The 13,156-nt window shown below is 51.5% G+C and overlaps 1 protein-coding gene across 1 annotated transcript in view; it reads right to left on the bottom strand.

The window, feature by feature from the left end:
* Positions 1–1,959: 1,959 nt before the first annotated feature.
* AKAP13 (A-kinase anchoring protein 13) overlaps positions 1,960–13,156 on the bottom strand; it is a 117,564-nt gene continuing 106,367 nt past the window's right edge. Inside the window, exons 25-32 of the mRNA XM_056866096.1 lie at positions 12,442–12,621; positions 10,328–10,489; positions 8,558–8,628; positions 8,205–8,249; positions 7,138–7,188; positions 6,249–6,692; positions 4,409–4,718; positions 1,960–2,009 (exon numbers count right to left, since the gene is read on the bottom strand). Coding sequence (XP_056722074.1) covers positions 1,960–2,009; positions 4,409–4,718; positions 6,249–6,692; positions 7,138–7,188; positions 8,205–8,249; positions 8,558–8,628; positions 10,328–10,489; positions 12,442–12,621 — 1,313 coding nt within the window. The remainder of the gene's footprint in view (positions 2,010–4,408; positions 4,719–6,248; positions 6,693–7,137; positions 7,189–8,204; positions 8,250–8,557; positions 8,629–10,327; positions 10,490–12,441; positions 12,622–13,156) is intronic.

Raw genomic sequence — 13,156 nt, 5'->3', positions numbered from 1 at the left:
AGTGTCCCCTGGTTTGGCTTATAGCTTCCGCAACAATATTTTGTTCCCAGGAGATTCCCCCGCACTCTGGCAATAACCCCCATGAATGGCATTTTGGGCTGCAGCAGGAAGGAAGAAGGTGAGAAGATTATGCCTGCTGGATGGAAATTTCCCCTTGAGATCAAACTCTGTAACTGAGGAAGTTACCGAGGAAGGTTTCAGCTAAGAAACAAATGGCACAGGCCCGATCAAAGGTCCCCAAACACAACACCCCTTCTAACAAAGGAATAACAGCTCTAACTACAAGAAGGATGGGTAGATGCTACTCTAGTCCATGAAGGATGCGCTTGTGGGCCAACGCACCTCCGTATCCGAAAAAGGACTTGATCGGGAAAATTGGCGAAACTGGGTTCAGAACGTCGCAGTTGTTAGCAAACGCTCGACCAACCGGGGCTTCGCTGCCAGAGAAGCTCCACTCGGAAAGAGCTGTACCACACATGAAAATACAAGCGACTAAGACGGCTTTCTGCCAGGCGTTCTTCTCCTCGAGCATCACTTTGCATCTCGGTCGGCTCTCCAACTTCAAACACACCACCCCAGGCCCTTTCAAAATGGTGCACACCCAGTCGGGATAATCGCTCCAACTGAGGAAATGTGAAGGGAGGCGGGCACAAAGTGCCAACGGGAGTCCTAGAACCAGCCTGAGGGTCCAGAGAGGGAGAACTTTATTATTATTATTTCAATTGAAAAACTACTGCCACCATCTTTTCAGAATGTTAATGCGAGCTACTGGCTTTCTAGAAGAAAACACCAATTCAATGTCTGGTTGGAAGACCTGCGTTCTGGGAGAAGGAGGTCTTGCACCAGGGGATTCCTTCAGGTTTCTAGTAAAAGAGGTGTTGCAATTTAAACTTCTGCTCTTATCTGTTTCAGTTGACAAAACGGGCCTTTTGATGTTCCAGTCAGCACTGAGGCCCTCCATAGCTTCAATTCCCTTCATACGCTTCCCCCAATCGAGAACAAGATTCTTAAGGCTGTTCCTCAAACTCTGATGGTCACGAGCGAGCCCCTATTAATCCCTGTGCAGGAATCCTACTGCGCGAATCGTGCCATCCACAAACAGATCCCTTCGGTCTCTACCAGCCGCTCCCCGTCCCTTGGTGAATGAGCCGACCCGCTCCGCGGCCGCCTGATCTCAGCTATATTCCCCAAAATGCAAAGGTACTAATGACAAAGCGCAAAACCAATTGAACTGCAAAAAGAGATATTTATATCAACGTAGTCTCGGGAAAGTTCAGGTCTCAACTAAACTTTTAGGGAAGAGCTATGCTCGCCCGCCTTTTCTGTACAAAGCATATCCCAAAGGGCATGCCGCTACAATTATTTATATTTATATATTTATAAGTTTATATGTACAGTATTATCTCTCTATATATAACTATATGTATATTCATGTGCTATTGTACAAACACTGTACAAAGCCCCAGCGTTTTGCGGTACAAAGCTGGGTGGTTGTTGTTGTTTTTTGCTTCTTGGTTTTTTTTGGTGGTGTTGCCCAAGGGAAGAAAAGCTAGGCTGCCTCAGGAAACCTTTTCCCAATCTTTGGAGATGACAGAAGAGGCCAAAGTGCAACTCGACGGGAAGCACCACAGTCAGAGCTGGGGGTGCCGTCGACAGAAGACGTGTGGCCAGAAAGGAGCCCGCCCAATCCAGCCACGTTCAGAAGTTCTCCCAGCAACCCTGTCTTCTGATATCCTTTTGGCACTTTTAAGTCACCGTGTTCAGGAAACGGGCAGACACAGCAGCGCCCGGAAGCAGGTCGGAAGCTGTATGTCGGGTGGGTTTCCGACATCCCCAAGCCCGGTGTAGTTCAAGAGAAAATGGCGTACGCCTCGGCCCCTCCCCTTCCTTGCGCGCCCTCCATGGGGCAGATGAAGAGGTGGAGTCATCCAAGTGGAACAGAGGTGGTGGTGGGGCTGATCAACAGAAGATCTCCTCACCCTCCGGTGCTCCTTCTGGCGAGTGAGCATCTAAGAGAAGAGAGCAGAGCGTTAGCAACGAGAAGACGCAAAAAGGTCCTCATTTATTATTATTTTTTGAAGACCACAAAGCCGCTCTTGTTGTTCAGGTTCTTTGAAAGGACTCTGCGTCCCAATATCACGCCTGCAGTGTGAGAGACAAACTGGTTCTTCTGAGCATATGCAGAGCATGCCGTCCCTGCTAGAGGTGTCCGTACGCATCTGGAAACAATGCAAGACTTCCTGATCGATGCAGCTTTGTAGCCTGGGTTATCGTCACTCAGGGTTCACCCCTGTGATGTTGTCTACCACAGTGAGACGCGCTCTTCTCCTGCATCACAGAAAACACAAATACTGTCTCTCTTACAACTCAACCCACTGGCCTATCTAGTTAAGGAGGGTCTACTTTGGTTGGGAGTGGATCTCAGGCGGAGAAAGATCCCAATACCTGCTCTATGAGACCCTTTAACCGGAGATCCTGGGGAGCCGACATGCGTGCAAAAGTCACTGCTCTGTCACTGACCCAGGGTCCCTTCCCTACCCAATCCCCCAAAGCTGACATGCTAGCAAATCTTCCTTGGGACTAAAGCCATGTCTTCATAGGGGCCATGACACATGACATGTGAAGCTGCCTTCTACTGAATCAGACCCTTGGTCCATCAAAGTCAGTATTGTCTACTCATACCGGCAGCGGCTCTCCAGGATCTCAGACAGGGGTCTTTCACATCACCTACTTGCCTAGTCCCTTTAACTGGAGATGCTGGGGATTAAACCTGGGACCTTCTGCATACCAAGCAGATGCTCTACCACTGAGCCATAGCCCCTCTCCATGGTTCTCCAGGGTCTCAGGCAAAAGTCTTTCACATCACCTACTTGCCCAGACCCTTTAACTGGAGATGCTGGAGATTAAACCTGGGACCTTCTGCATGCCAAGCAGATGCTCTACCACTGAGCCACAGCCCTTCCCCATACTACCGTGTCCTGGGGCATATCAAGTGCTGCAGATGACAGTACTAGGAGCCCTGCAGTCAGGCAAGGACCACCGGCCGAAGGGAAGAAGCGCCAGCGGTTCAAGTTGGGACGCGAGGCCAGAACCTGCCTGGAGCTTGGGAAGCGGGGGATATGGACAGTCAGTCTCATGCCACTGTTTGTTTATAGGCCCCCTACCTTTTTGAGCCAGTGAGCACCTTTGGAATTCTGACACGGCATGGTGGGCAGAGTGACAAAATGGCTGCCGCAGGAGGCGGAGCCAGCCACAAAATGGCTGCCACACCTTACCTCCAGTCACACAGTGAAGATCATTGCACTGTGGAGGCAACTGCTGCCAAAGCAACGATTGAAAAATCTGCACAGCCAACCAAATCTCCAGGGGCCAAAGGGAAGCTTTGCTGGGCAAAAGCCTCACCTGGCCCTGCCCACTTTCTGAAAAAAGAACACTTGGTGGGCAATAGAAAAGGTGTCAACCGGTGCCCAAAGGCACCCCATGCTGGGGACCCCCAGCTTAAGCGGCTCCAAACCTGCTGCACAGACTAAGCAACCTGCATTTTGCAGGGGGCTGGACTAGATGACCCTGGTGGTACCTTCCAACTCTATGATTCTATGATTCTAACCTCTGCAATCAGACCACCCCCATAAGTTTCCAAGCTTTTCGGGCCTGCGTTTGCCAACCCCTCATGGTGTTTACTGCTTCTCCAGATGCAGGCTGGACTTTGCCTATAAGATGCCTGGGTCTGATTGCTGGCAAATCTGGAGGAGGGAAGTCTTTTACACCCTTGGCTCTAAGTAACCTTTTTTTTTTTTAAAAAAAAAGGAAAGTCCAAAGAAAAACCCTTTTGGGGGAAGCTGCAGTAGTACCGGGGCTTAGAGACCGAGGTAATAACAGAAATTGAGAGATCTGTGAGTGGATCTCACCCAGCGTCTGAATTGTGAATTACAGGGTCTGAATTGTGAATTACATCCACATGAAGTTTTGGATTAGAGCCAAGGGAACAGGGAAAGGAAAGGAGGAGTTAAATTCTTCCCAGCCCGGCATGGCTTCAATAATCAGAACTGGACTCCTTACATCAGGGTTGTCAAACATACGGCCTGCGGGCCAAATCCGGCCCCTTGAGAACTTTTATTCGGCCCGAAAGTAATCCAAGGCAGCCACCACCACCCTGCTCCCGATCTGGGCTGGCGAGGCATAGCCCGGCCCAACCAAGTGACATTTATGTCATATCCGGCCCTCGTAACAAATGAGCTCGACATCCCTGCCTTACGTTGTTATTGCCCTTTAAAAGAAAAAAAGACAGGCAAAGATGAGAACCTGTCTTTTTTTTGGGGGGGGGGATATCTAATTATGGCACTACATAAATACGAAGCCTTTCTTTGTTGATGACGATAGTAAAAAAAAAAAAAGGCCTTTTGATTACCAGGAGGCTGGGAACGGTGCCCTTTGCCCTTCTTCTTCTTCTCCTTCTTGTCCTTGGCCTTGGCCAAGCCGAAGAGACGGTTGGGCGCCTGGCTGTGCCCCTCGGCTGGCTTGTTGGTTTGGTTGGAGGATGCCGTGCCGAGTAAGTGGAAAGTGCTCTTTTCTTTGTGCGTCCTCGAGACACTGCTCCTTTTGGGTAAGATCCCTGTGTCCGTGTGTCTGTCTTTGGGGAGGGAAGAGCTTGGCTGTTTGGAGGATGAGTCCTCAGGCAGAGACGGGGTCCTGACCATCTTGGCATGCTGGTTGGAGAGCTGCAAAGGAGAAGACGTTGACGGTCAACAGCAGTAAAGAGCGGGAAATCGAACCCAGATTAGAGTCCGCCACTCATGTGGAGGAGTGGGGAATCAGACCCAGATTAGAGTCTGCCGCTCATGTGGAGTGGGGAATCAGACCCAGATTAGAGTCCGCCGTTCATGTGGAGGAGTGGGGAATCGAACCCAGATTAGAGTCAGCCGTTCATGTGGAGGAGTGGGGAATCGAACCCAGATTAGAGTCCGCCACTCATGTGGAGGAGTGGGGAATCGAGCCCAGTTCTCCAGATTAGAGTCCCACCACTCTTAACCACTACACCAGCATTAGAGTCTGGATTAAACCCAGATTAGAATCTAACGCTCATGTGGAGGAGTCGGGAATCGAACCCAGTTCTCCAAATTAGAGTCCCACCACTCGTAACCACTACACCACGCTGGCTCTCTAAACAAGGACAGGCAGTGAGGCGAAGGACCTCTTCCCCAGACCCAACAGAGCTGCTGCTAGTCAAACCAGACAATACCACCCTTGATAGGCCAAGGATCTGGTTCAGGAGTAGGGTTGCCAGGCCCCTCTTCACCACCGGCGGGAGGTTTTTGGGGCAGAGCCTGAGGAGGACGGGGTTTGGGGAGGGGAGGGACTTCAATGCCATAGAGTCCAATGGCCAAAGCGGCCCTTTTCTCCAGGGAAACTGATCTCTATCAGCTGGAGATCGGCTGTAATAGCAGGAGATCTCCTGCTACTACCCGGATGTTAATGAAAAAAACAAAAATAACCTGTGCTGAGTAATAGGTAATAAACCAGCGAAGAACAGAGCGATGGCTCAATATCAAGAATATAATAACACAAATGCCAATGTAACCAATTACTAACAAAAATACAGTATTAATATCCAGCAGATGAACACGTAATCTGCAAACGGAGCAAAGGAGTCCAAAATCAATCAGTTGTGTCCGATAAACTCAGCTTGTGAATGACACGAAAAACGCTGAGCCTTGCATCTGAGGGCGAAAACGCACGGTCACTTTAGCCTCCTGTATTCCCTGTTTCAGCCAGGATCGAACGCACGTTCGGCGAAATGCATGCCTTCAATCCTGGCTGAGTCCTGGCTGAAACAGGGAATAAAGGAGGCTAAAGCGCTTGCTGGGAGTAAAGGGAAGATGACTGGGGAAGGCACTAGCAAACCACCCCGTAAACAAAGTCTGCCTAGGAAACGTCGGGATGTGACGTCACCCCATGGGTCAGGAATGACCCGGTGCTTGCACAGGGGACCTTTACCTTTACTTAAAGCGACCATGCGTTTTCGCCCTGAGTCTTGGAAATCATCATAGGCTTGATAAGTAACAGACTCCTTTGCTCCGTCTGCAGATTACCTGTTCATCTCCTGGATATTAGAATTGCATTTTTTGTTAGCAGTTGGTTACACTGGCATTTGTATTATGATATTCTTGACACTGAGCCACCGTGCTGTTCACTACCTGGAGGTTGTGGCAACCCTATTCAGGAGAAGGCAATGTCCCAGCAGCGCTTACCAGACCGAGGCCGGGCTCCGCCTGGGCCATCCGTTCCGTCTCCCTTCGGAGCTGCTCCTTCTCCTTCTCCAGCTGCTTCTGCGCCGCCCGGAGGTGCTCCAGGTCGAGCTGGTAGGCGGCTTTCCTCAGCTGCAGCTCCTCGCGCTCCTTCTCCAGGCTCTGGTGGGCTTTCTGGGCCTGCTCCTCCTGCTGGGCCAGCCGGGCCTCCCTCTCCGCCAGCTCCTTCTCCCGGGCCTCCCACTTCCTCTCCTGCCTCCGCTTCTCTTCCAGGTGCTGGGCCTGCTGCTTCTGCAGGTTGGCCAGCTCCTGCCGCTGCTTCTCCAGGCTGCGCTGCTTCTCCTGCTCGATCAGGGAGTTGGGCCGGAAGGAGCCGCGGCTCAGGAGCCGCTCGGTCAGGAGCAGCTTCTGGTCCTCGATGTAGGTGTCCTGCTGCACGACGACGGCCTGGGGAAGAAGGGAACGAGGGGTTGCTCCCAGGACTCTCTCTGGGGGAGCCCGGCAGAGCACTCCCGGGAGGCCCCAACACCAACAAGGCCCTGCGTGGCGCTCTCTCCTCCCACAAAAGCTCGGTTTTAAAAGGGTGTGTACTTTGGGAAAGCCCAACAGAGCACTCCTGGGAGGCCCCAACACCAACAAGGCCCTATACGACTTTCTCTCCTCCCACAGAAGCTCGATTTAAAAGGGGTGTGTACTTTTCTTTCAGTTGAAAAATGTGTTTTGAGCCCTTTTAGAGGCTGCAAATCATCTCGTCTTGTGCTGAATGTCCCCTTGCATATAAAATGCTAAAAGCCGGGGAGGGAGTTGGGGGTGGAGTGCATTCGCACAAAGCTGGGGGCTGAAGAACAGCCCTTCCCCTGACCAACAACAATACACCCCTCCAGCAACTTACCTGCAATGTGCCAAGTAAACTGTGCAGCTCGGTGATACTCTGGAGGACTTGCTGCAGAGGAACAAACAGAAGCAGAGAAGCTGCTGTTAGCTTTTTGTGCTTGTTATGAATGCTTTTTAGGAATCCTCCTTTTGCAAAGTGGTATTGGAGAAGAGTGTTACAGATACCGTGGACCGCCAAAAAAACCCCCAAATAAGTGGATTCTAGATCAAGTCAAGCCTGAACTGTCCCTAGAAGCTAACATGACTAAACTGAGGCTATCATACTTTGGTCACATTATAGGAAGACAAGAGTCACTGGAAAAGACAATCATGCTAGGAAAGCTTGAAGGCAGCAGGAAAAGAGGAAGACCCAACATAAGATGAGCCCTGGCCCTCAGTTTGCAAGACCTGAGCAATGCTGTTAATGATAGGATGTTTTGGAGGACATTGATTCATAGGGTCGCCATGAGTCGGAAGCGACTTGACGGCACTTAACGCACAAACATATGAATCCTTTTTAATGCTTTTTAATGAATGTATTTGCTGCCCTGACCTCACGGACAATTCACAGGGGGCAATTCTGGCTCAGGGGACAGCAGAAGGGAGCTGGTAGAACACTCACTAATTTCTGACAGACCTCAGCCGTACCAAACCAAGGGAAAGGGATTTCCCATGACAGGCCCACCAGCTGCCTACCTATTAGATCATGCCTTGTGCCCCTTTTCAGAAGCATTGGTTGTTTTAGCCTTCTCATATGCTGCTTTGCCATGTCGAAAAGGAATTTATCCATGTGGGGAAATAATAACCAAACGGTGCCAAAGCAGTAATGCTGCAGCAGCTGGAGGGTGCAGATTCATACATCCAGGCTTATAATGTAGCGTGTATGCCAAAGCAGAAGGGGCACTGAACAGAGAGCTTTCAATAAATTGAGTGGACACAGAAAAGAAAAACCAAGCCGGGAAATTAAGTCTCGAGTTCTAACATAAAGTGAACATTTCATTGGGAATTAACAACAACTGGAAGATCAAGCAACTGGCCCATAACCGAAGCCCCGGAAATCCTCACCCACGAGTAAGATGTTCGTACCTCATTGTTCCTTTTCAGTATGAGCATCAAATTAACCGTTCCACCCTAGAAAGAAACATACAGTCATAATTAGGAGCAAAGAAGGGACCTCAAGGGAAAAAGCAAGCGACAGATGGCAACTCCTCCTTGGGACAAACCCTGCATCAAACCCCGCCCTCATTTTGTAGAGTTTCGGCAAACAGATAACCCACTCAGAATGGATTCAAGGTCTCACTTGGTCCCAGCATTCAGAACAATGCAGAATTAGACCAATTCTGTATCCGTTTCCAGACAGATGGCCCGTAACTTCAGCCACTGCATGATAAAATTGCTTATTTCTAAGGGAAGGCGTTATATCTCCCCCATAACTTTACCTTTTTCAAAACACTGTCTGACTCTGTCCTCCGAAGATCCAGGGCATCGTCTCCTTCATCTTTCTCCCCACCTTAAAAAAAAACCAAAAACTCAGAAGCTGACGTTGGCTGCATTGCACTTCGTAGCCTGGGAAAGCACCGTTGTTCGCAGCTGTGGTACAGCAGAAGCACTACCGAGTTCACCTCTCCGTCCTTTAACTATCCCTCTTTACAACTCCTCTACACCAGTGGTCGGCAAACCGCGGCTCTCGAGCCGCATGTGGCTTTTTGGCCCCTTGAGTGTGGCTCCTCCGCATCCCCGCACCCAGCCAGGCAGAGGCGCTGCGCTCCCGCCGGACTCCAGCGCGCCCCAGGCGGGAGGAGCCAGCAGGCGAGCGGGAGGCGGCCGCCTCACGAGCGCCGGGTTGGCAGCGAGCAGCGCCCGCTCCTCCCGCAAGACCGGGCCTCTCTCCAGCCCCCAGCGGGAACAGGCCGGGGGAGGCGGGGGCCCGGCCCTCGCGAAGCCCCCTCCCCGCGCTCGGCTGCCGGAGGAGGAGGGGGCAGCGGCGCCGTGCCTCTGCCAGGAGGGTCTGCCGTGAGCAGCGCCCGCCCCCGGGCGGAGCTAGTCCGGCAGGAAGGGGCCGGGCCAGCCGTTTGAACGCCGGGTGTGCAGGCGGGCTCCCGGAGCCACGGAAAGAAAGGTGGGCGCGGCGGGGCGGCAGGCGAACTCCCGGGCCAGCACTTCCGTGCGACGCAGCCGCCTCTGCACCGCTGGGGCTGCGTCCCTGAGGGGGACTGAGGCTCTGGAGGGGTGGTTGGTCCAGCAGGCCGCTCGCCCCGTGGGGCGTGGGGGCTGGCGAGCAGGCAGGCACAGGCTGGCCCCTTGCGGGGGGACCGACCCCCCGCTTCAAGCTGGCGCCGGTGCCTCAGGCCCCCCAGCGCCATGATGGCCTCCCTCCCCGCATCCCAGGAAAGCCCCCTGCCTTGCCCGGCCGCGAGGGTCCCAGCGCTTCCCAGCCTGGCCCTGAGCTCTGCCAACCCAGGCCCCGCGCTGGTGCTGCAGGGGAGAGGGAGGGCACCCTCCCAGTGAGGGCGGGCAGGGGGAGCAAATAGGATGGTGGCTTTCAAAAGAAATCTCAATCGTTCTACTCTTGATATTTGGCTCTTTTGACTAATGAGTTTGCCAACCACTGCTCTACACAAAGGATAAGCAAATGCCAGACTAAAGCCAGCATAGAATCATAGAGTTGGAAGGGACCACCAGAGTAATCTAGTCCCACCCCCTCCACAATGCAGGAAATTCACAACTACCTCCCCACACCCCGTGACCCCTACTCCATGCCCAAAAGATGGCCAAGATGCCCTCCCTCTCATCATCTGCTTAAGGTCATAGAATCAGCATTGCTGTCAGATGGCCATCTAGCCTCTGCTCAAAAACCTCCAAGGAAGGAGAACTCACCACCTCCCAAGGAAGCCTGTTCCACCGAGGAACCGCTCAAACTGTTAGAAAGTTCTTCCTAATGTCTAGACGGAAACTCTTTTGATTAAATTTCAACCCGTTGGTTCTGGTCCGACCTTCTGGGGCAACAGAAAACAACTGGGCACCCTCCTCTATGTGACAGCCCTTCATGTACTTGAAGATGGTTATCATATCCCCTCTCAGTCTTCTCCTCTTCAGGCTAAACATACCCAGCTCCTTCAACCTTTCCTCACAGGACTTGGTCTCAAGACTCCAGCATCATATAAGAGGAGGATAATGGAACTCAGCGAAGAGACTGAAAGAACACTGACCTTTGCATACATTCATTTGGTGGCTGTCAAATCCTCCGAACGTCTCCGCCCTCCTGGGGAGGGAGACGGGCCCGACACCGTCTCCCTCCGAGGTGAGGCTGCATATCTGCTGCCCAAGGGCATTCCCCAAATGCCTGCTCACCAGTCTTTGCAATAACTCAACTGAAAGAGTCAAAGATGACAAAGGAGTTCATTGTAAGGCCTGCTTCCAGTCCAGTTCATCTGCTAAGGTTTATACAAACATTAACAGAAATTTCAGCAGCAAGTGCACCTCAATAGGGAACATATGAAGCTGCCTTCTACTGAATCAGACCCTTGGTCCATCAAAGTCAGTACTGTCTAGTCAGACTGGCAGCGGCTCTCCAGGGTCTCAGGCAGAGGCCTTTCACATCACCTCCTTGCCTAGTCCCTTTAACTGGAGACCTCCCTTTAACTGGGACCTTCTGCATGCCAAGCAGAGGCTCTACCACTGGCCACAGCCCTTCCCTGATAGTGGGGTTTCCTGTAAGAAAAGAGCTTGGGGAGGTATCTGCCCTTTAGGGATGCAGTAGCATTATTTATTTATGTGTAGTGCTAATGGGCGCTGACCTGAACGGCCCAATCTAGTCAGATCTTGTAAGCTGAGCAGGGTCAACTCTGGTTAGTATTTGGATGGGAGGCCACCAAGGCATACCAGGGTTGTGACATGGAGGCAGGCAAGGGCAAACCACCTCTTCTACTCTCTTGCCTGGAAACCCCTACAGGGTCGCTATAAGTCGGCTGTGTGTGTGGCACTTTACACACACACACACACACACACACAGCCAATGGAGCTTTAGAAGAAGAAAAAGAGTTGGTTTCTATACCCTGCTTTTCTCTACCTTTAAGGAGAATCAGACTGGCTTTCAATCTCCTTCCCTTCCTCTCCCCACAACAGGCACCTTTTGAGGTAGGTGGGGCTGAGAGAAGAAGAAGAGTTGATTTTTATATGCCGACTTTCTCTACCACTTAAGGAGACTCAAACCAGCTTACAGCCACCTTCCCTTCCCCTCTCCACAACAGACATCCTGGGAGGTAGGTGGGGCTGAGAGACAGTGGGTTGCCTAAAGTCACCCAGCTGGCTTCGTGTGTAGGTGTGAGAAAACCAATCCAGTTCACCAGATTAGCTTCTGTCACTCATGTGGAGGAGTGGGGAATCAAACCGGGTTCTCCAGATCAGAGTCCGGAGAGAACTGTGACTGACCCAAGGTCACCCAGCAGGCTTTGTGTGGAGGAGCAGGAAATCGAACCCAGTTCTCCAGATTAGAGTCCGCCACTTTTAACCACTACACCACACTGTAGTAAAATTGAAAGGCTAGTCATTGCCCCCAAGGGGTTTACCATCTCCGTTTCAGCCAAGGTGGAAGATTACAGAGGCAACAAAAAAAATAGAGGAGGGGAGAAAACGTACACCACCTGGAACTCTATAGAGGAAGGCAGGGGGTAAAAAACGGACTGAACAAATGAGTAAGACCATCCAGTTTGGTATTGACCAAGATCTTCAGCAGAAGCAGAGAAAGATCCTTCCCAATCTCTGCTACCAGAGAACTTTTGGACTTCTGCATAAAAGCACATTCTCCGCTCTGGGCGCTATGTAACCTAAGGCTGCACTGAGGGGATAACTAAGCTGGACATTGAAGAAAGCTGCTAGGAAGAAAGTAGATTCCTTTGAAATGTGGTGTTGGGAGGAGAGGGTTACGGATACCGTGGATTGCCAAAAAAACAAATCAGTGGGTTATAGATTACATCAAGCCTGAACTGACCCTGGAAGCTAAAATTATTAAACTGAGGCTATCATATTTTGGTCACATTATCAGAAGGCAAGAGTCACTGGAAAAGACAGTCATGCTAGGAAAAGTTGAGGGCAGCAGGAAAAGAGGAAGACACAACAAGAGATGGATTGACTCAATAAAGGAAGCCACAGCCCTCAATTTGCAAGATCTGAGCAAGGCTGTCAAAGACAGGACATTTTGGAGGACTTTGATTCATAGGGTCGCCATGAGTCGGAAGCAACTTGACAACACCTAACAAACACAAGGCAATAACTCTTCTTTGTGTGAGTTGGCAGCCAAAGAGGTCCCAGGGGACCGGCTTACCTTCATTGAGCACATTCTTCATAATGCTCTCCCCCTTGGGCGCCTCTTCCGTGTTGGCCCGGAACAACGTCCTGGCCCCGGAGCCGTCCTCGTGGCCGCTGCAGTCAGTCATGCAGCGGAAGATCTTCTCTTTCTCCTCCAGCAACGTTATGATCTGCTGATCTTTCTGCAGGAGTTGCTCTGTCAAGGGGGAGAGGGGAGGTGAGAGTAAGAACTTCGCGTCCAACGCAACTCGCCCAAAGGAGCTCTGGTCTTCCCTGAGACTCTGGCCCCACCTTCTGGGGACTGCAAGAACTGCAAGGATTAGAGGACGTTTCTTGGCTCAGGAGCCATTCTGGAGAAGTATTTCTCCTGTTTTAGGGGACAGGGTGAGTCAACCAAGCAGGCGCAAAGAATAAACAAGAAATGCCTTAATTGCAGTTTGCTTTTCAAGGGGCTCCGGGGCTCATTCTGGATAATGAGGTCAGAGATCCACTATGTGACAACGTCATGCAAAAGCAGATTCTCTTAACAACGACTGGACTACAAACCCTGTCGATAGGGTTGCCAGGTCCCTCCTCGCCACCGGAGGGAGGTTTTTCAGGCAGCGCCTGAGGAGGGTAGGGTTTGAGTCCAATAGCCAAAACGGCCATTTTCTCCAGGGGAACTGATGTCTGTTGAATCGTGATGCGTTGCTTTACATTGTGTGTTTTGATAGAAACAGCCCTGAGCCCTG

This window comes from Euleptes europaea, chromosome 20, assembly GCF_029931775.1.
Source record: "Euleptes europaea isolate rEulEur1 chromosome 20, rEulEur1.hap1, whole genome shotgun sequence".
Lineage (NCBI taxonomy): Eukaryota > Metazoa > Chordata > Lepidosauria > Squamata > Sphaerodactylidae > Euleptes > Euleptes europaea.
This window is presented reverse-complemented; position numbering and strand designations above follow the sequence as displayed.